Below are 22,658 nucleotides of genomic sequence, written 5' to 3' on the forward strand. Positions count from 1 at the left end.
GTAAAGTCAGAACCTACAGCTGCTCGCTGGATATAGCAAGGGATGCCCATAATATCATTTGGACAGTCAAAATTAAGGAGAGTTGTGGTGGGGAAAACGCAATGACAATAAAACGAACAATGGTACATTTGTCTTTTTACAAGTGTGATACAGCGGAAAGAGGATGAAGAATTTACGAGACGAACGAACGAACGAACGAACGAACTTTATTACTCAAGGATGGAGATTTTAGGCTCACGCCTAGTCTTACAATCTGTCCCTGCTAAACTAAGACATAAAAATAAAGACAATAAAAGGACAATTGTCAATCGCTATCATACAGTATTACTAATTACAACATTACCTATACGAATACATAATGCATAATAGAACATTGAAATGTACATGTATGTATGTCAATATAATACAAAGGAAAAGAAAAGTCGACTCGCACACACACGCGCGCCGCATGCCTGCAATCACGTTCGCACTCGGACGGGGAGACAGAGAGGCTTACCAGTCAAGAACGAGAAGGCTTGTTTGACTCGCTTGCCGGCTTCAGTGATCCTCATCATTGCGAGCAGGTACCTGTGATTATGAAGAAGAAAATAAAGACAATATAACTTGTTGGCACTCTGCATCGTCACACTCTGCATGATAGATTGATTGACAAATATAAAATACGACCAAAAAAACCCATCCAAAATGACTCATACAAAATGAAAAAAAAAAGAGAACATAAATGTGTATTCAGTAAGCGTCCAGGTCATCTGACTGTTCGATAGAATCGCTAAGCAGTGTGCAAAATAGCATTCTCCTCTCTGACAACTTTTTCTTTCATATTTTCTTTTGACCAACACACGACCCGCCGCATTCCAAGGACGCAAACTGCACAAACACACACACAGACAGAGCAATTATAACGGACAGACATGCAGACAGACTTACACACACACACACACACACCGCCGCAACCTATGTCCATTATTGTGTTCATGTGCGAGTTTCATGTCTTTAAAGTATCAAAGTACCTAAACTAAAAGAAACAAAGAAATAATTTCCAAAAAAAGTGTTGTACCCAAAAACCTTACAGCAACATACTTCATCTTAGACGTTTCAATGACGGCGAAGGCCTGGTTAGGATAGTCCTTGACCTTGTTGAGAACACCCAGTACGCCGTTAATAGCACCTTTAATCTCCTTCTCGGCGAACGGCAAGGCAACCAGGGTTTCATCGTCAACGTTCTGGGGACAACACATTGTGGAGTTACGGCAAGTTGAGGCAGAGAATTCAAAACAGAAAATACATAACAGGAAAGAAAAGCAACCAGTTTTGAAATACTAGTAAGCTTATTCCGGTGGATGCAAGGCAAAGAATGTATTTCAGGAAACCCCATGGAGGTACATGAATAAACACAAACAAAGAAACAAAAAAGAAAGTAATGCAAACAGTTTCAAAATACAAAGAACAGGGCCGGACTAGGCGAAGAGGAGGGGGGGGGGGGGGTTGCCAGTGGTAGCCCAGGGGGATGTCCCCCCTGGCGGCAGGGGCGGATCAGTTCATTTTATGACTGGTTTTTGTCAAAAGTATATTGTGAAGATATGGGTGTGAAGGCGCGAAGCGCCGAGCCGACGGCGCGAAGCGCCGAGCCGACGGCGCGAAGCGCCTAGCTTGCTAGGGGGGTCCGGGGGCATGCCCCCCCGGAAAATTTTGAAAAAAAGGATGCAAAATGGTGCAATCTGGTGCATTCTGAGGATGATCATTACCAGTTTCAGGCAGCAGATTTTGTCACTGATTAATACCCCAAAAATTGAAACTCAATGTAAAATAAAGAAATGCATACCTCATTCAATATTTTTATTTTTTTGCTGGGGGGGGGGGGGGGGGTCCGGAAACCCTAGAACCCACCAACCCTCCCCTCGTTGTGGGGGTCAGGGGGCGAAGCCCCCTGAAGCTGACGGGTAGGTCATATTCTGAGATAGGAAAATGGTCGCTCCTTGCATGAAACGGCATAAAATAAGCAATAATAAAAAAATCATTAAATAAGTAAGGTACATGTTTAGGCTAGGGGGGGGGGGGGGGGAGGGGTTGCGCAACCCCCATAACCCCCCCGGTAGTCCGGCCCTGAAGAAGCTTATTCCGGCGAAATTGTTTTTTGTTTGTTTGTTTGCGCTCAATCCACCACGAAGGGTGATATCAGGGCGGTGCTGCTTTGACATTTAACGTGCGCCACACACAAGACAGAAGTCGCAGCACAGGCTTCATGTCTCACCCAGTCACATTATTCTGACACCGGACCAACCAGTCCTAGCACTAACCCCATAATGCCAGACGCCAGGCGGAGCAGCCACTAGATTGCCAATTTTAAAGTCTTAGGTATGACCCGGCCGGGGTTCGAACCCACGACCTCCCGCTCACTGGGCGGACGCCTTACCACCAGGCCACCGTATTGCGGTTTCCGGCGAAATGAATATATCTAAAACAAAAAATTAAAAACAAAGATTCTTGTATGTGTCCAAGTGGAGAGATGGTCTTACTCCATGTAAAGCCTGCACAGATCTGTGATAGTGCCCAGAGTAGCTATCGCTGGAACCACTGTGCCTTTAAACACTCCATCAAATATAACTTCTTTTTTTCTTTTTCTATTTTTTTGGGGGGTAGGGGGGCGGGGGGCGGGGGAGGGGTTATGATGGGGGTGATATTTAGTGCTTTCTTGTTGTTTCTTATGTTATGTTTTCTGCTTTATCCATTCATTTGTTGTAGACATTTCGGAATGCCTGCATCCCACCTCTCCACCCTCACCTCCCCCCCCCCCATTTTTCTCACGCCATTCCGAAACCTACCGAGAACAGCTCAACAGCCTCGCTGTGCACGTCCTCAAGGAACACCTTAGCCCTGGACACCAGGTCCTGCATCTTCTGCACGGAAGGCAAGATGCCCAGACGATCCGCGGCCTCGCTGAGGTCCTTGGCAGCCGTCTTGGCCTTCTCCGCCTGCTGGGGCATCTCCTTGACGGCGTCCGCAAGGTCCTGGATGGCGCTCTTGGGCTTCTGCGTGCTGCCGTCCTTGAACTCTGATGACATCTTGCTGGCCAGCTGCTCTATGGGCTCCATGACGCGAAGGATGATGTGGTCGAAGACGCTGTTGATGTCCTGGTACAGGTCCACTGTGAACTCCTGTGAAAGAAATGACAGGGGAATAGCAACTGAGGTGGGTTATTTGAGGGCAGAACAAAATCTTCGGTTAGGTCGGTTTGTCCTCATGGTCTTCTTTGAAATGTTCACGATGAGAGATTGAGAGAGAGAAAGAGAACGAGAGAGAGACAGAGACAGAGAGACAGACAGAAGGAGAAGCAGAAAGACAAAGAGAGAAAGAGACAGGGAGATGGCGAAAGAGAGGAAGGTAGAGAGATAGAGAGACGGAGAGAGTGGGAGTGGGAGTGGGAGAGAGAGAGAGAGAGAGAGAGAGAGAGAGAGAGAGAGAGATAGAGAGAGAGAGAGAGAGAGAGAGAAAGAGAGACAGAGACAGAGAAAGAGAGAGTGAGAGAGAGAGAGATAGAGACACAGAGAGAGAGAGACAGAGAGAGAGACAGAGAGAGAGACCGAGAGAGAGATCGAAAGAGAGACAAAGACAGAGAGAGACAGAGACAGATACTGAGAGAAAGAGACAGAGAGAGAGACAGAGACAGAGACAGAAATAGAGGCAGAGATGTAGACAGAGACAGAGACAGAGAGATATTTCAGTGTACCTTGATGATGTTCATGTTGTAGGTGAGCCTGCCCCTGTAGCAGGCCTCCACGTGGATGAGCTCAGCCTTGATCTTGGAGCTGAGGGCGTGGACACTGGCGTGCAGCTTGTCGTTGATGTCCACATCCACATAGCCGCTCAGTATTCCTGCAACGATAGAAAGATTGATTGATTGATTTATGCATTGATCGGTGAATGAATTTTGAGTATGGTAGTTAATTGTTATACCTAGTTTAAGTGTATTTATGCTCATGATAATCTCAACTCACTTGGGATACGAAACACAAGCTGTCTCATTCCAGCAAGAACGTTTGTACTATTAACCTTAAAAAGTAAGGTATGGAACTGCTGTCAGGTGCTTGTTTTTACTTTCGTCGACTGCATCATATGCATTAATGATGCTTCACAAGCTGTAGACTGTCTGCACTCTTTCAAATAATTATAAAATGTCCAGCTTTTACATAGCAGGAATAAAGAGTTCGCTTGTTTCTTCATTTCAGTACCTTTATTGTTCGTGTTGTGCTCATTTACATAACACAACATGTTCCATCACGGAACACGGCATGTTCTATCACGGAACACGGCATGTTCCATCACGGAACACGGCATGTTCTATCACGGAACACGGCATGTTCTATCACGGAACACGGCATGTTCTATCACGGAACACGGCATGTTCTATCACGGAACACGGCATGTTCTATCACGGAACACGGCATGTTCTATCACGGAACACGGCATGGCATGTTCTATCACGGAACACGGCATGTTCTATCACGGAACACGGCATGTTCTATCACGGAGCACGGCATGTTCTATCACGGAACACGGCATGTTCTATCACGGAACACGGCAAGTTCTATCACGGAACACGGCATGTTCTATCACGGAACACGGCATGTTCTATCACGGAGCACGGCATGTTCTATCACGGAACACGGCATGTTCTATCACGGAACACGGCATGTTCTATCACGGAACACGGCATGTTCTATCACGGAACACGGCATGTTCTATCACGGAGCATTTCATGTCCTCTCGTTGATTTCTTCTTGTTCTTTAACGAAACATGTGATGTCTACTTACGAAACATTCCTTCGATGCTGTTGTGGAACTTGGCACCTAGGTTTCCCCCTATCTGACTCGTCCCAATGTTGTAGTTCCATTCGAAGCTGGGTGTGGCCACTTTGAACTGGAACAGGACTTTGTTGAAGATATCCAGGAGGTCTCTCTTCACTCTGGCGACTGACGTGTATGTGTAATTGGCGCTGAAATCAAAAGAAAACGTCATATGAGTACAAATGTGAAAGATGCAGAACAAACAGAGCTTTGTAAATGGTTGCCAGGATACATATAATCTCTGTTCACTCTGACAACCAAAGGTTGGGCACAGTTTTAAATGGAATAAAAAAAGAAAACTCGCTGCCGTACACGAATCTATAGATAAAGGCAAGTTGATGAAACAATAAGTTGATGTATTGATAAAAAGAAATAACCACACGAACCACTCACACTAATTTGCTGTCTATCCTATTCGGACACTTTAAAACTGATAGCCTACATCGAGATTATAGAGACTGTTTTGTCTTCCTTTACCTAACCTTACCTTTTTTTCTTTTTATATGTTCATATGTTACGTTCATAGGCTATCTGTTTTGAATGTATTTCCGCTGCCCGACAAGACTAGTGACTTTCTCGTGAAGACGCGGGGTGAATGGGGTCATGTTTCGTACCTGAGAATGTCGTTCTCCTCTCCCTTGACCAGCGTGTCACGGTGTGGGTGTGTTACAAAGCCGTGCCACGCCACACGCCGCACACTGGTCACTGAGTCCTTGGTCACGCTGACCATCAAGGCACGAGCACTCTGTGGGTGGAACAGGTACAGAAGTGAAATGACACATGCATGCAGGCGGATAAGCACCGAAAGGCAGGCAAATATAAAGGACGGACAGATCAATATTTCAGTCTCATGTTAAAACAAATTTTAAAAAAATAAAAAATAAAGGAGGGACAGAATAGATAGGACCGACATGGTAGACAGAGCGACGGACGGACAGACAGAGAGAAAGATAGCCAGGCAGGCGGACTAGCACAGAAAGGCAGGCAAATATAAAGGACGGACAGATCAATATTTCAGTCTCATGTACAGTCAAACATACAGATACCAAGTTTGTTATATAGGCCTAATCTTATTGTTTTATTGATTAAAAGGGCACGATATAGCGTCTTCCTAAACATCATAAAAAAGAGGAAAAAAAAGAAAGCAAAAAAAAAGGACAGAATAGATAGGACAGACATGGTAGACAGAGGGACGGACGGACAGACAGATCGAGATACGTGTCAATATTCTACACATTGATGATGCCCAATAAAGAGTCATAACCCTTAGTCATCTCCATGTAAACAAACATACACAACAGAAGATGTTCGGAAATAACTTCCGGTAGGAGTTGTGCCCCCTGCCAAAAACAGTGAAATCAAACAAAGAGAGCCAAACAACTGCCTATGATTTGTGGACTCTGGCAATGGTGTAGTTTAGTTCAGATGGCAATGTATTGCAGTGGTTGATTTAAATATGATACCCTATTCTTTTAAAAATACGCTCATCGGAGCTCCAGCTCCCTATTTGTTCTGACGCCATAATCGCTTGAATCGACATGTCAGCAGTGATTGTTTGCCTTTCTGTTTTGAAGGGACGCAACTCTGGCACAGCCGATAAAACACCGACAGAGACATTTCTCGAATTCGACTATCACAGACCTCGTCCCAAGGAAGGAAACTGAGCCAGGGTTCTTGGTGCTGCAGTACCCCAGACACGTGTTGTACAGTGTGCGCATTTGTCTGAATGCGTGTACATTGCCTGCTACAATCCCACAACTGAAAAACACAACAACTCACCTCTTCACAAGGAAACTGAGCCAGGGCCCTCAAAGCTGCACGCCTCCAGATGTGATGCCCCGTGTTTGGCTGAGCGTGACGTAGCAGGTGGTCACGTGACCTCAACATGGCGCCATTGCCCAGGGACATCAGGAGAACGGCCTTGCCCATGTGCTCTGAGTCATCAGACAAGTCGTCTTCGTCATCGTCGTCAATTTCGTAGAGAGCCTCGCCCGTGTCTCTTTTGTGTAGGCGCTTGTCTCCTGAAAAGAAGCATGGAAACAAGAGGTTCTGTTGTAATTTAGGTTTATCAACATGAAAGTCAAGTGAAGGACACATCTTATAAATCAACCATAACTGGAAAATGACAACCAGTTGGTAACAACCGAATGGTGACAGCCAATGTCGACTTTTTTTTCTCTCTCGTCCTTTTCAATTCTGCGTTCGCGAAAATCTTTTCAATCGAGTCGTCGGAGCTGAATTCAGCTACACGTATATAGGTCACGGAAAACACGGGGTTAAGACTATGTGCGGCATAAATAATGATAATAATAAGGGTATTTATATGGCTCAAATCCTAATATAGTTCTTAGCGCCTTACAATCGAACTTCAATATAATAATCTTCATTACAACAACAATACACATTTAAAAAATCTTAAAACAAAAAAAGAAGAAACACAATCACGTACACAATGCACAATTCAAATAAATCGATCGTTATCAACTACAATCACAAATCATCGCTACACAAATTACGGCGTACTAATTACGGCATCAAGCGATGAAAGGCACAGACAGAACTGGATCTACACTAATTCTATGATAGCGATGTTGAAACTCGATAAAGGATTTGAAGTTTCCAGTAATTCTAAACAAGTACCTGGTTTAGTGCCTCTTTGTGCGTCCAGTTGTACCGTACCTTTAGCATGATGGTCACGCCATGACTCCAGCGATAACGCTTTTAACATTCGATACGGGATGTGAAGTTTCTAGTCTTCTTCTTCTTGGCGTTTGCTGGCGCTACACATTCAGTCCGGCTCGGGTTTCTTGTCATTGCGTTCTAAACACGTACACGTACCCGGTTTTACTGCCTCTCTATATGTCCAGTTGTATCGTACCTTTAGCATGATGGTCAAGCCATGACTCCAGCCTATCGGCCAGCCTGTGGGCGTGCTGATCCTGACCACTAGAGGAGAGATGCTTGACCAGACTGCCCGCAGCAAGACACGCCCTGCCCTGCGTCCTGGCCAGTGTACGCCCACCGTGGTGTTCGCCCTCAGCACCGAAACAGTACGTCTCCACGGCTCTCACAAACTCCTGAAATCAATGAAGATTTGTTGGTTATTTGTGTGTGTGTGTGTGTGTGTGTGTGTGTGTGTGTGTGTGTGTGTGTGTGTGTGCGTATATGCGTGCGTGCGTGTGTGTGTGTGCGTGTGTGTGTGTGCGTGAGTGTGTGCGTGTGTGTGTGTGTGTGAGTGTGTGTGTGTGTGTGTGTGTGTGTGTGTGTGTGTGTGTGTGTGTGTGTGTGTGTGTGACTTCAGGTGCCTGCAGGCGATTTTTCCTCTCTAATATGTTTGTGTGTTTGTTTTGTTTTTGACGGGGAGCACCCTTCTTCATTGGTCTTTAAAAATAAAAAATGTAAACCAAATGTCATGCTGCTGTTGGTTGGTTATTGTTTATTATGTCGACCCGACAACCTTAAAGGCACAGTAAGCCTCCCGTAAACCATCACAGAGCTCCCCGAGCGTCCACATACAGTACAAGCATACTTCCATTTAAACGCTCACCGAACGGGAACATCCTGGCTGCTTTCTGTCGAGCGTGAGAAATTTTCAAAGAATTTATTTTCGTGGACTTGGCCCTTTACAACAATGGCGCCTCGTTTTGGTGCTGGACGGCTGTTATGAATATCCCGGAAATCACGCCCGGACAGTAAGCCTCCCGTAAAACATCACAGATACTGTCAGGCTTTTACACACAGTACAAACACCCTTCCATTTGAACGCTCACCAAACGGGAACATCCTAGGTGCCCTCCGTAAAGAGCGAGCAATTTTTAAAGAATTAATTTTGCAGATTGTCTCGAACACTTTTTGGACCCATCCTGAACTCAGGTCAAAAATGAGTTACTTCCCTTAAACTGGCAATAGCCGTGGATCGATGATTATCAGAATGTTTTTGGACCGTGGTGCGTTTTTGCGCTAGACCTAACTTTTAAAATCTAAATGATAAATTGACAGCTTGTTACACAAACATTCTTTAATCATAAAAGAATTCTTTTTTCATCAAGACAAGATCAGTGCAATTCGAAGTTGTGAAAGTTTGAAAAAAGAAAAGCCCGGAAGCAGGGTCACGCAAGGGTCGTAGCAGAGGACGGTTTATGCGGCATATCGCCGTTCCTCTCAACAGTCAAAAGCCATCGCTAGAGTTCTTGTGAACCACAGCCGTTTGTTTCGTGCATAAAAACGTGCTATTGTAGATAAGCTCACATCGAGTCGCATTCAAATGACTAACTGACGACTACATTGTGAAAAAGGGAAACTGGATCACACGGGTTCACGATGGCTCAGGGGTAAGATAAACCACGCAAAAATAAATTCTTTGAAAATTGTTCGCTCTTTACGGAGGGCACCTAGGATGTTCTCAATCGGTGAGTGTTTAAATGAAAGGGTGTTTGTACTGTGTGTAAAAGCCTGACCGTATCTGTGATGGTTTACGGGAGGCTTACTGTGCCTTTAAGAATGGCTATCCGGGACCAATGCGAGTACGTGTGCATCCTTTTTCAATTTACATGATAGTAGCCATGCATAAAACTTGTTTTGTTTGGAAATCAACAAAGGAATAGTGTTCGCTCCAGTAATTTTCCACACCAGTACTTATTTACAAATATGGACTCTTACTTGCTCTTAGTAATATTGTGTTTGTATTTCTTTTTTATTGTCCGTTTTGAGAGGCGCCAAGAAATTTACCAGGATTTGTGCCCTGCAAATACCCGTATCATTAAAATAAACAAACTATTAAAAAAATTAAAAACTACTTACCACCGTAGGATGCTCCAGGGCAGCGCAATGAACGAAGACACGACGCAAGTCCTCCTCTGACGGCGAAGTCCTCCCTTTCAACACGTGCGTCACGATCAACCGTTGCGAAATGACGTCACCCATCCCTGCTACGACATCCACTACGATCCAGCGGTCTTCTTGGCAGACCTGTTGCTTTTCGCTGCAGTTCCTGGACAGCATGTGAACGGCGTACTTCTCGTACTCGGCGGCATACAGGCGAGACAGAAGCTTTCTCAGATCATTGACGCAAGCTGTTCGGTTTTCACTGTCTGTAAAAGAAAACGAAAACAGAATAAAACATTGATGAAAGAGTGGTCAAAATGGAGAGAAAAAATTCCTCTGGATGGTAAAAACTACATATTTGCGTTATACAGCTCTTGGTACCCATTGCCTTATTCCAACTCTCTGTCTACACTATACTCAAAAACCAAAAACAAACCCCAAAAAACACCAAAAACACCGAAAATACCTGAAGAAAAGTACAACGGAAGGAAAGAAGAAACGAACCATCGAATAACTGCAGTCATTGCAACTAAACACTTACGTGCTTCAACATGGTAATGAATACAGGTCCAGATTTCTGTCATGTTCTGACGAACTTCCTCGAGTCCAAGTGGCTTCTGTGTGGTCTAGAAGGCGTAGAGAGACATGAACGCATGCAACAACATTAATTCCATAATTGCATCAAATGTATGCAAAGTTGCATGTAGCATTGTTCAAACTCACTCTCTCCTTGTTCTTTTCTCTTTCACTCTCGCTATCCCTCCCTCCCGCTCTCCCCTCTTTCATCCCCCTTTTTGGCTCACGTAAGTGTAGCCTATGCGATGATAAACTTTGTCTGTCTGTGCGTGCGTGCGTGCGTGCGTGCGTGCGTGCGTATGTATGTATGTGTGTATGTCTGTGGTAGAAACTTTAACATTTCCGAGTCTATGGATTACGTCAGTCTCGGTCAAAAGTGTTCGACGTGTGTGATAGAAACTATTTGAAGACGTCACAGTATGACGTAAGAGGGTTAGACGTCACGCAAAGGAATTACTGAAAGTCTCGGTCATTGTTATTGTGAGCGGGCCGAGACTTCTTGGCAGATCCAGGGTCTCGCTTTCTTGCATAGTTTCACCTATGCTTACTGTGTGTGTGTGTGTGTGTGTGTGTGTGTGTGTGTGTGTGTGTGTGTGTGTGTGTGTGTGTGTGTGTGTGTGTGTGTGTGTGTGTGTATGTGTGACGGAGTGATTGAGTTTGTGTTACTGTTTGTCGATTTCTTACGTGAGCCTTGAAGGCTTCGCCTCTTGTCTCTCTCTCTCTCTCTCTCTCTCTCTCTCTCTCTCTCTCTCTCTCTCTCTCTCTCTCTCACACACACACACACACACACACACACACGCACACACATATATATATATATATACACACACACACACACTAACACACACACAAACATACACTCTCTCTTTAGTTTCAAAGACACACACAAACATATCCACAGGAACGGACCCGCACGCAGACAAACAAACAGACAGATAGCCAGACATAGAGACAGATACAGAGAGACAGACAGAGAGAGACGAGAGGCAGACGGACAGACAGACAGAAAGACAGACGGACAGACAGACCGATAAACAGTATACCTCATTGTGTTGGGTTTCGAGGGAGTCGACCTTCATCTTGGCAATGTATTCCTTTTGCGTTTGGAAATTCCCAGGCTTCACCCGCCTGTGATTTTGTAGAAAAAAAGCGAGACGCTGAGTTCTCTCTCCTCCCTCTCCCTCTCCCTCTCTCTCTCTGTCTATCTTCTTCTCTGTCTCTGTCTCTCTGTCTGTCTCTCTCTCTCTCTCTCTGTCTCTCTTCTTCTCTGTCTCTCTCTCTCTGTCTCTCTCTGTCTCTCTCTCTGTCTCTGTCTCTCTTCTTCTCTGTCTCTCTCTCTCTCTCTGTCTCTCTCTCTTTCTCTCTTCTTCTCTGTCTCTCTCTCTCTCTCTGTCTGTCTCTCTCTCTCTCTCTCTCTCTCTCTCTCTCTCATTTACTGTGGCGTTGTAGGATTTCAGCTGTTGCCAAAGGCGACCAACAGTGAGATCGATAATGATAAGAAAGAACCACGGTCACAATTATCTAACGTTGTAGCTTGAACATATACAAAACTTCAACAGCCAGGCGTAGGAATTGTTTGCTGAATTAATTTTACAGATCGAAAACTGATGCCTCTCCCGAAAGCGGCGTATGGCTGCCTAAATGGCGGGGTAAAAACCCCAGATATACACGTAACAAACGTGAGAGTTTCAGCCTTTGAACGAAAATGGAGAAGAACACTGGTGCCAGTTACCAAACACTCTGCACAGCAATCAGCCTGGCTGTAGATTAGTGGAACATGTCGCAGTAGAAGGATGATCTTATCGCATTTAACATCTCAGACAGATCAGCGGGTGGGGGAGGTGGGGGGGGGGGGGGGGGGGGGGGGGGGGGTGCCTATACGCTATGGCACAGGAAACAGGGACGCTAATTGCAGATGACCAAGGGAAGTAACCGTTTATTTTATTTCTCACAAATTGACTCCCTTATTATTTTCACTTTTACCTGACTTTGCAAAGGAAAGAAATCAAAACAAGTAAGACAGAAAAAAAAAGCATATTTACTTTCTGCCAGTGTAGGTCACTCTGACCTGCGCTTTTGCTTCAATGACAGGATACTCTGCACAATCAAAAACAGAAAATAATTATTTAAACGTGACCCACACGCACACACACACGCACACACACACACACACACACATACACACACACACACACACACGCACGCACGCACGCAAACACACACACACACACACACACACACACACACACACACACGTACGCAAACACACACACACACACACACACACACACACACACACACACACACACACACACACACACAGAGATCATGCAGCCCTTAAAGTCAAACAAATGGTGTACTTGCCTTTGGCTAGTGATTCTGAAAATTTACTAGCCAAAGAGCAAACTTTACTAGCCAAAGCAACAGCAACTTTAGTAACTTGAATAAGTTGTTGTCGATATCATAAGATTGTAAAATAAGACATCTCCGTTTGTAAGCCCTAATATCTCAGTAAAAAAAGCTGATTTCCATAAAAAAATTAAAAAAACACCAGCAACTTTACTTGCATTTGGCGAGTAGATGAACAGTTCTACTCGCCAGTTACATGTTTCTACTCGCCATGGCGAGTCAAATACTCGCTACTTTCAGGCCCGAGATCATTAATATATCACATGTAACAGCCTGGGCAGTTTTGAGATAGTGAACAGTACTGTTCTCACGGGACGGACTGTGCCTTTAAATGTCTTACCGCCCGAGGATGTGCCATGTCCTTGGTCGTTGGTGTCGGGTTTTCTGAAAAAGAGAAGGGCTGTGAGGTTGATGTTCAAAACTCTACGTGGCTTCATGTGTGTGAAACGAACAACAAGAAAGCTCTTTTTACATTTAGTCAAGTTTTGACTAAAAGTTTTAACATAGAGGGGGGAATCGAGACGAGGGTCGTGGTGTATGTGTGTGTGTGTGTGTGTGTGTGTGTGTGTGTGTGTGTGTGTGTGTGTGTGTGTGTGTGTGTTTGTATATGTGTGTGTGTGTGTGTGTGTTTGTCTGTGTGTGTGGGTGTGTGTGTAGAGCGATTCAGAGTAAACTACTGGACCGATCTTTATGACATTTTTCATGAGAGTTCCTGGGTATGATATCCCCTGACATTTTCTTAATTTTTTCGATAAATGTCTTTGATGACGTCATATCCGGCATTTTGTAAAAGTTGAGGCGGCACTGTCAGTCACACCCTCATTGTTCAATCAAATTGATCGAAATTTTGGCCAAGCAATCTTCGACGAAGGCCGGACTTTAGGTTTGCATTTCAGCTTGGAGGCTTAAAAATTAATTTATGACTTTAGTCATTAAAAATCTGAAAATAGTAAATAATTTTTTTTTTATATAACGATCCAAAATTACGTTTATCGTATTCTTTATCATTTTCTGATTCCAAAAACATATAAATATGTTATATTTGGATTAAAAACAAGCTCTGAAAATTAAAAATATAAAAACTACGATTAAAATTAAATTTCCGAAATGTTCTAGTAGCGTAGGACATTAGTTGCACCACCACACATCTGTTAAGGCTGTTTTTTGGGTTAAGAGTATCCGTCCATTCGATCACATGCCATATCTAGAAAGCCTGGCTGCTCTCAATTTACTTCGTGACACCTATGCCACTGTGTTGAGTAAATTCAGAAACAATCCCACACTGCAGAGAATGCAGGTGCGCTACTAGTTTCGGTGTGTGTTCAAGTTGACGAATGCTCTTATCACAGTAAGAGCCTAGACATATTGGGTTTAAAAGTCCTAATGTAGTATTATAATACAGTATGCCTGTTGTTAGTTGTTTAATTTTTTGCCCCACAGTCTATGTTACATCTTCGTTCTGTTTTTAGATCTGTACGCTTTTATGTGAGTTCTGTTTTATTGTCAGACTTTTTATGTGTAACTATGTGTCTATTACTTACCTTACGTGTTATTTTCATCTTTTTAAAAACAATTTTTCTAGATTATCTTAGATAACTATAAGTGGTCGTTGTCTATGAATTGTTTTTAATGCTTGTATGTTATTTCTTACGAGAAAACTTTTTATATGTAAAATGTTAAATTTTAATGTCTAATGTAAAGCGCCATGAGACTGCCATTCGGCGGTGAACAGCGCTATAAAAGAATGTTTTATTATTATTATTATTATATCCGTGATAGTGTACATGATCGCTTACACGAAGAGAATTGTGCATTGCATCAATCTGTTCTGCGTGATTCAGTTCTATATAATTATAGTCTGTATTCAGAGAGAACTTCTCACGCCCTCGAGGTCAAAAATTCCGTTATTCAACTGCAGATGCAGCGCAGGTTTCACATTAAAAAAAACCGCTTTGTTAATGATGACACATTTTGAAACGTAGAAGCAAAGAAACCAAGACATGTTAAAAAAACGGTAGAAAGAAAAGAAAAAGAAAAGAAAGAACAAATCCAAAAACAAAGAGACTGCCAACGTTCCAAAATTCGCTCGGCTTTCTGGCGAGTGGGCGAAAACTGACATCCATCAAGATAAGTTTATTGTGATATTTGTTTGTCTGTTCACTTAAAAGGCCGTTGGGTGGACATATTTGTGACTGTAACGTAATTTTGTCAATAACAACGTTCCAACAACTCATCTTTATTTGTTTTTTGATTCTGAAAAGAAAGACAGAAAGCAAGAAAGCAAGAAAGAAAGCAAGAGGGAAAGAAACAAGAAGAAACAAATCTAAGAAAAAAATAAACAAGCTTACGATTTGACGTCATCAACGCCATTTTTGATCGTGACTTGATCACGTGCCACAGCCGACTGCAGCGTCCCCTTGCGGTCGTAATGCATGGTCTACAGAGAACAGACACACACAGCATTGTATGAACAATACCGTTTTGTCGTAATGAAACACTTCCGTCTCTGCAGTTTCTCTTCTCTGATGGAATTACCAGAAGAAAGATCGAGAATCTTATTGATACCAGCGCGAACATTTAGGACGAAAACGAAAAAAAAAAGACAATGTATGGATCAGTTACTGTCTCCTCACATTTTCCAATCTGTTCTTCGCGATTCAGTTCTATGTGGTCTGTATATATGCAGACAGAACTTCTCAAGCCCTCAAGGTCCAAAGTTACGCCTTGCTGAATACATAAGCTTAGTGCAACTCTCGAACCGGCTGCAGATGCAGCACAGATTTCAAATAATTATGATATTTTTCTATCCCTGTTTGTCTTCATGTCTTCCGAGGAACTGAACATAACTTTCGATAGCAAATCTGGTCTAGGTGACTACGTCATATCAGCAGTAGAAATTACTCGTGAGGTCACCGCCAGTCTGTGCGTGTGTCGGTATCGTATATGATTAAGTTACCTTGTCATGAGACCTGTGAACCTTGTCCTCGCTGCTGTGTTGTCTCGTCAGCTTCATCCCGTTCTGGGTACGCTTCGCATTGTAGCTATGCTGCAAGAGGCCTGACAGAAAAACAGAAAGAAATGAAAGACTGAAATAGGTAGGTATGATGCAAGGAATGCAGTCACAAAAAGAAGTCAAGTAGATACGCTTATTGATGAATTATACTTTCAGAAACAAAAACAAGATTAGCACTGTGCTTTGTTTGTGCATGGGTATTTAAGTAATATGACCCTAAACCGACATGAAGGAAAGACAGGCAGACAAACAGACAAACAAACATACAGACAAACAGACCGTATGAAGTATCTATATATATATACGACTAGTGTCTGTCTGTCTGTCTGTCTGTCTGTCTGTCTGTCTGTCTGTCTGTCTGTTCGCGATGCACGGCCAAAGTTCTCGGTGGATCTTTTTCAAATTTGGACACCGTATTCAGCTACACCCCGGACACAACCTCATCGATGAGATATTTCAACACGTTTTGTGCGCGCTGAACCGATTTTTTGTTGTTGTTGTTTTTTTTTGTTGTCGGGATCCACTATCAGTAACTCTTCCTTATCTTCTCCAGTGTTTTCAGCCGCGATTATCTCCCTTCCTCCGTGTGGCGTCAATCCATATTCCCGTTACTATTTTTAGAAGGTCACTGCACGTTACTATTTTTAGAAGGTCTCCAGTGTTTTGCGCGTTTATCTCCTTTCCTTCGTGCGCCGGCGAAGCCGGCGTACACCCGGCAGAGCCGGGTCCCAGGCGCAGCCTGGTATTCGGCTCTGCCTCTTCCCGGCGAAGCCGGTACCCGGCGAAGCGGGTAATCATCTAGTCTTACATATGTCGCCTCAACGAACAACTCACCAAGATGATCCCTTTCTTCTGTGTTGTACTGCCAGCTATCTTGCTGGTCATCAACCTGCAACAGAAATAATAGCAATTAGAATAAGTGAACATGAAGTGTTACGTCTACGAATATCATATCTGTCTGTCCGTCGATCTGCCTGTATGTGTGTGTGTGTGTGTGTGTGTGTGTGTGTGTGTGTGTGTGTGTGTGTGTGTGTGTGTGTGTGTGTTTGTGTGTGTGTCTGTCTGTCTGTCTGTCTGACTTGTCCGTCAGTCTGTCTAACTGTCTTTCTGTCTAACTGTCTGTCTGTCTAACTGTCTGTCTGTCTGTCTGTCTAACTGTCCGTCTGTCTGTCTGTCTGTCTGTGTGAAACTCACCTGAACATACACAGAGAAAACACCGATGAGGGCTTTCTTCAGTACCAACAGCTCCTTGATGTCTGTCTGTCTGTCTGCCTATATGTCTGTCTGTCTGTCTGTCTGCCTATATGTCTGTCTGCCTATATGTCTGTCTGCCTATATGTCTGTCTGTCTGTCAGTTTTTCGTATGTCTGTCTGTCTATTTGTTCGTCCGTCCGTCCGTCCGTCCGTCCGTCCGTCCGTCCGTCCGTCTGTCTGTTTGTCTGTCTGTGTGTGTGTCTGTGTATCTGTCTGTTTGTCTGTCTGTCTGTCTGTTTGTGTGAAACTCACCTGAACGTGCACAGAGAAAACATTGACGAAGGCCTTCTTGAAAATCAACAGTTCCTTGTGGTCTGTCTGTCTGTCTGTCTGTCTGTCTGTCCGTCCGTATGTCTGTCTGCCTGTCTGTCTGTCCGCCTGTCTGTCTGTCTGTCTGTCTGTCCGTCCGTATGTCTGTCTGTCTGTCTGTCTGTCTGTCTGTCCGCCTGTCTGTCTGTCTGTCTGTCTGTCAGTCTGTCCGCCTGTTTGTCTGTGTGAAACTCACCTGAACATGCACAGAGAAGACACTGACGAGGGCCTTCTTGAGAACCAACAGTTCCTTGTGGTCATTGGGGTGCACGTGCACCAAGGTGATGGCTCCAGTGGAGTTGCTCTTGAACACGAAGCTGTGTTGAAGACACACATGTAGAAAGATGCTTTTTTAATTTTATTTGTTAAAAATACTTTTTAACATTCAGTCACTATTTGACTGAATGCATTGCGGTAGACGAGAGAGGGAGGGTAGCCATGGTGTAGATGTGTGTGTTTGTGTGTGTATGTGTGTGTGTGTGTGTTTGTGTGTGTGTATGTGTGTGTGCCGGTGTGTGTGTGAGTGTGTGTGTGTGTGAATGTATGTGTGTGTGTGTGTGAGTGTGTGTGTGTGAGTGTGCGAGTGTGCGTGCGTGCGTGCGTTCGATCGTACGTGCGGGCGTGCCTGTTGTGAGTTCGACCAAGTGCTTGTGCAAAATACATTAAAAAGCGTTAGTGAAACTGAGACGAGGTAGGCAATATCTAGGGGACGTAACTGCGTTTACAAACACCACCATTATTTTTCCAGATACAGTCCCTTGTACTACCACAAGAGAGAGAGAGAGAGAGAGAGAGAGAGAGAGAGAGAGAGAGAGAGAGATGGACGGACAGACAGACAGACACAGACACAGAAAGGCAGACAGGGCCAGTCTACTGAAAGGTTGAGTGTACGAGGTTTTGGGGAACTGCGTACAGTACTTACTTTCTTGTTAAGTTCCACTTTTGTGGGTTCGCCATCACTGAAAAAAGGTTTTGAGTTCAAACATAAAGCTGAATGAATAAATGATACAATAATAATATAAATGATGATAAATAAGCATTCCCAAGGAACTTTGTATTGCAATTTTCATCCCTTTCTACAGATTACAACCCCCCCCCACCCACCCCCTCGAAAAAAGAGGAAGAAAAAAAGTTTTTCCTAATGTACAAATATTATTGATGGGAAAAAATATACAAGCGGAAAAAAATCTCAGATAAAATGTATGCGAGTGTAAACAAATTTAGACACGTACACACACACACACACACACACACACACACACACACACACACACACACACACACACACACACACACACACACACACACACACACACATACACACACAGCACCGTGTATTTAATGCATGATTCCATCCTGCTGATCCAGCCCCACCCTGTCCTTGAGCGTCCGAATTGCCAGTTAAGATAATGATTCACATAAACCCCCTCACACACACACCCACCCACCCCCCCCCCCCCCCACCCCCCTTCCCCCCCCACCCCCCCCCCCCCCCCCCCATCCCCTTTCGCCCTAAGCTCGACCTCCAGTGCGTCAAGATCGTTGTTGTTCCGCTTCGTGATTTGAATGTCCTAAATTAAATCACCACATCATTTGGGATTTCGCTGGCCTCATTTCATCCTGCGAATGTAACCCCACCGAGTCCTTGGACGATCAAAGGGCCACTTAAAATATTCACGTACCTAGCTGACTAAGTTACCGCAAACTAAAGCACATCCCCTTTATATTCGCCATAACAATAAGCTATAGTTGCTTTCGTGACTGGGCACCTAATAAATGTACGCTGATTCTAAAACAAAATATCGTGCCACGCCTATCTTTTACGTCCGTCATGACATCAAGAATTACTTTCGCCACTAGACACTACACAAAGGTGTAAATTGACAAGAAATGCGACAGGGTACAAAAGAATGAAAGAAAGAACGAATCAAATAAAGAAGGAAATAAAACAATAAAACAATAAAACAAAGAAACAAGAAAGGTAGGTTGTTAGAACCTTTGTTATTGACAAAACTATACATTCACAGATATAATATACAACAACCAACCTTTCTTGTTTTTTTTATTCTGAATTTTGGAACGTTGGCAGTCTCTTTGTTTTTGGATTTTTTTTAATAAAACAAAGAAACAAAGAAACAAAATTGATAGAATAAAATGAAATAAAATTAAACAAATTAAAATAAAAACAAACCAAAGCAGAAACAATAAAACGAAATGAAATGAAATAAGATAAGATTTACTCACGTTGACCACCTTTGGCAAATTGGACGAAGCTGTCAACATGGAGGGAATGAATTCTCTCCCCTGTGTCGTCTTCCCCCAGGAAATTGACGTGAAACTGAAACGATGAATTTAAAATTACAGCAACATTTCTGATAACAGACGGCACCGATTAGGGGCAATCCATTCTCTCCGTGTTCTTTGTTGATGGCTCGCTTACAAATTGTGAGGCCAAAATAATAAAGAATCAAGTGAAATTGCTTCACTTTTTCCGTGTCATTTGCGTTTTACGTCATTTTCTTTCTGTTTGACCTAGATTTTGAATCTGTTGCTCTCTTTGGACCAAGGAAAAGCAAAGCACACTGCTTTGCTTGTTCAGCATGGTTTATCATGTGAGAATGTTTCAACATATAATTCGTAACATGAGGTGAGTGATTGGCTGCAATGTTGCCTTGGACATCGAATGTAAATACCATGCAGGCATCCCCCGAAATCGGCTGCCTGAAATGGCGGGATAAACGGTCATACAGTTACACGTACAAACTCCACTCGTGCAAAATATATTAGTTTATACGTATGAGTTTCAGCTCATGAACGCAGAAGAAGAAAAAGAAGAATGTAACCCCGTCTGTTGAAAGGCAAATAGATGATGCATGTTTGTGAGTTTAACTCTGTTGGGTCTGTGTGGGTTGTGACACTAGACTGAATACTCTTGCTTTTATTGAGGACAACTTACCCACGTGACATTATACACCAGTCACTAGCGAGGGATGTGTGACAGACAGACAGACAGGCAGACACACCGACACGCAGAAACACAGACAGACATACAGACAGACGGACAGACAGATCAGTCACCTTGAGAATGGACGTGACATCGCGATGGTCTATCATGGTGTTGACTGCAGTGTAGGTGTAGTGGAGGACATATCCAGCAGAGGGAAGAAGGCAGAGAGAAGACAGACAGACAGACAGACAGACAGACAGACAGACAGACAGAAACACGGACAGACAGACAGATCAGTCACCTTGAGAATGGACGTGACATCGCGATGATCCATCATGGTGTTCACAGCAGTGTAGGTGTAGTGGAGAGCGTATCCAGGAGGGAAGTAGTAGCCCTGGCCTTGCCCCACCAGCAGACCCATTAGCACACACACCCACGCACCCAGGATGCCCATGGTGGCAGCCCTGAAAGAGTTAACACTATGTGTACAACGATAAAACACAGAGAGAATGCGAGAGAGGGAGTGCAAGAGAGGGTGAGAAAGAGGGGAGGGAGGGAGCGAGAGAGAGAGAGAAAGAGAGAGAGAGAGAGAGAGAGAGAGAGAGAGAGAGAGAGAGAGAGAGAGAGCTTCATACAATTTGTACAACGATAAAATAAAGCAAGGGGCGGGGGAGGGGGGGAGGAGGAGGAAGAGGGGGAGAAAATCCGTAGTAGCTGCCCAACCAACACTCAGAGGTCAAGGTTACTCACGCCGACAACCCTAACAGACCTCACACTATATGTACATAAAAAACACACACACTACAAAACCTAATCACAAACACGGCCATTCTGATAATCATCGGTCCACGCTATCGCTCACGGTCTCTCTGACAGGATGCATAATTACTGCGCGGAATCTATCAAAACAAGAATAGAGAGTTATCTCCCAACTGAGACGAAAGTGATTGCAGATTGGCCGACTTCGACAGGGATCTCCGTTCTGTTCTTCACAGTTATGATAAAGACATCGTTCTAAGGTTAAAACAAGTCGAAATGCTGAGACTGCTGTTGGAAGGAGACCGTGATATTGTTGCATCACTCCCAACTGGTTACGGAAAAAAGTATCGTCTGCTTCGTAGCCAAAGTTGATTATCACGTGACACTGTTGCCATATTTAGAGTTGTTTGCACAGTAAATATACCCGCGAAAGATAGCTCGCTTGAAACTGTCTTGCATATCAATTCCTTTGTACTTTAAAAATCACACAACACCATGAAAAATCATTATCGACGATCGCGAATCTGCTTATATCAATAACACATTACGAAAAGCTCTAAATATGTAAAAAATCGATTTCCTCGCCAGAGAAGGAAAACCAAGGGTTAGGGTTAAATGAGACCCGAAGGGAAGTAACTCATTTTGACCTGAGTTCAGGGTGAAACACGGCACCAAAATAAAATAACAAGAAGAGAAGAAAACACTCAACAGCTAGCCTAGGACTCTCTTCCTACAATACCGTGCCTAAATACCGCGCCTAAATACACCTTTGGTAAGAATGATAGATTATGTATTCCTTGACAAAACCGAAATAAAATAATACCCGCTTGATTTTAAGTACAAGGCGGCATTCGATGGCAGCATAGCAAGTTGTGTGATTTTGTCGTACATATATATATATCTTCTTAACTTAAAGGCATATGTACTCGATGACTATACACGCTAATTGCTTTACAAACAGCTGGAGACAGACTAAATTAAGTTCCCTGCAAAATATTGTGGTCTAGGACCCCTTAAATGTTGAGATATTTGAATTTTCATTTTGATCTGGATCGTCCTATTTATAGATTTGGCAACACATGTAACGTTGATGCAAGGGAGAGAACACCGCGGCTTTGTTGACATCCTCACTTTTTCAGAGGCTAGAACAAGCTGTAATGCATGTATTATGGTCCGCGCATGGTGACGTATCGTCATTATATGGTCTTATGGTGCGTTTGACATCGATTGTGGGCAAACTACACTTTGTAAACACGGGAGTGCGTTAGTATGCCTTTAAGCACATACGAACAGTCTTGAGTAAAAGCTCTGGACAGGCTATTACAGAGGAAAAGACCATTCCTCTAATTGGAAAAAAACACAAAAAACCAACCTATGCATCCTTTAATGAACTATTTTCTTTGGGCTTTTTTTTTATTCAATGAATCATCACATTTTTCTCTCCCAGCACAACAAATAAGCGGTCAGAGTGTTGATTTTTGTTATGTGACCAAGTGGGGGGATGTTTTTATTCAATGTAAAAGCCTGGCCAGAGCTGAGGTGGTAAACCCAACTATTTTTACGGGAAGGACTGCGCCTTTCAATAAGTAAGTGACCTCACCCTGGCAAATGTGACCCTCCACCACAAAATGAGTCGCATGTCACCTCTCGCGCGGTTCTGGGCTAGGCTTAATATAAGTCCGGGGAGTGTCTGGTAACAGTGTGAGGGTCACCTTAGTCACA

General features: G+C 43.6%; 1 protein-coding gene across 3 annotated transcripts in view; it reads right to left on the reverse strand.

Moving 5' to 3' along the window:
• The window catches only part of LOC138975527 (uncharacterized), a 76,539-nt gene that overhangs the window by 50,874 nt on the left and 3,007 nt on the right, over positions 1–22,658 (reverse strand). For 2 of the 3 annotated variants that reach the window (XM_070348233.1, XM_070348235.1), the window contains exons 2-21: positions 20,479–20,641; positions 19,475–19,568; positions 18,153–18,189; positions 17,427–17,547; positions 16,502–16,556; positions 15,611–15,711; positions 15,003–15,091; positions 12,995–13,038; positions 12,288–12,342; positions 11,289–11,373; positions 10,211–10,295; positions 9,646–9,935; positions 7,724–7,922; positions 6,625–6,866; positions 5,460–5,590; positions 4,813–4,994; positions 3,728–3,873; positions 2,823–3,155; positions 1,081–1,223; positions 497–567 (exon numbers count right to left, since the gene is read on the reverse strand). In XM_070348233.1, coding sequence (XP_070204334.1) covers positions 497–567; positions 1,081–1,223; positions 2,823–3,155; positions 3,728–3,873; positions 4,813–4,994; positions 5,460–5,590; positions 6,625–6,866; positions 7,724–7,922; positions 9,646–9,935; positions 10,211–10,295; positions 11,289–11,373; positions 12,288–12,342; positions 12,995–13,038; positions 15,003–15,091; positions 15,611–15,711; positions 16,502–16,556; positions 17,427–17,547; positions 18,153–18,189; positions 19,475–19,568; positions 20,479–20,631 — 2,656 coding nt within the window. In that variant the 5' untranslated portion in view covers positions 20,632–20,641. Of the gene's footprint in view, positions 1–496; positions 568–1,080; positions 1,224–2,822; positions 3,156–3,727; positions 3,874–4,812; positions 4,995–5,459; positions 5,591–6,624; positions 6,867–7,723; positions 7,923–9,645; positions 9,936–10,210; positions 10,296–11,288; positions 11,374–12,287; positions 12,343–12,994; positions 13,039–15,002; positions 15,092–15,610; positions 15,712–16,501; positions 16,557–17,426; positions 17,548–18,152; positions 18,190–19,474; positions 19,569–20,308; positions 20,369–20,478; positions 20,642–22,658 lie in introns of those variants that run through there. The other variant, XM_070348234.1, reaches the window with a different exon arrangement.

This window comes from Littorina saxatilis, linkage group LG9, assembly GCF_037325665.1.
Source record: "Littorina saxatilis isolate snail1 linkage group LG9, US_GU_Lsax_2.0, whole genome shotgun sequence".
NCBI lineage: Eukaryota > Metazoa > Mollusca > Gastropoda > Littorinimorpha > Littorinidae > Littorina > Littorina saxatilis.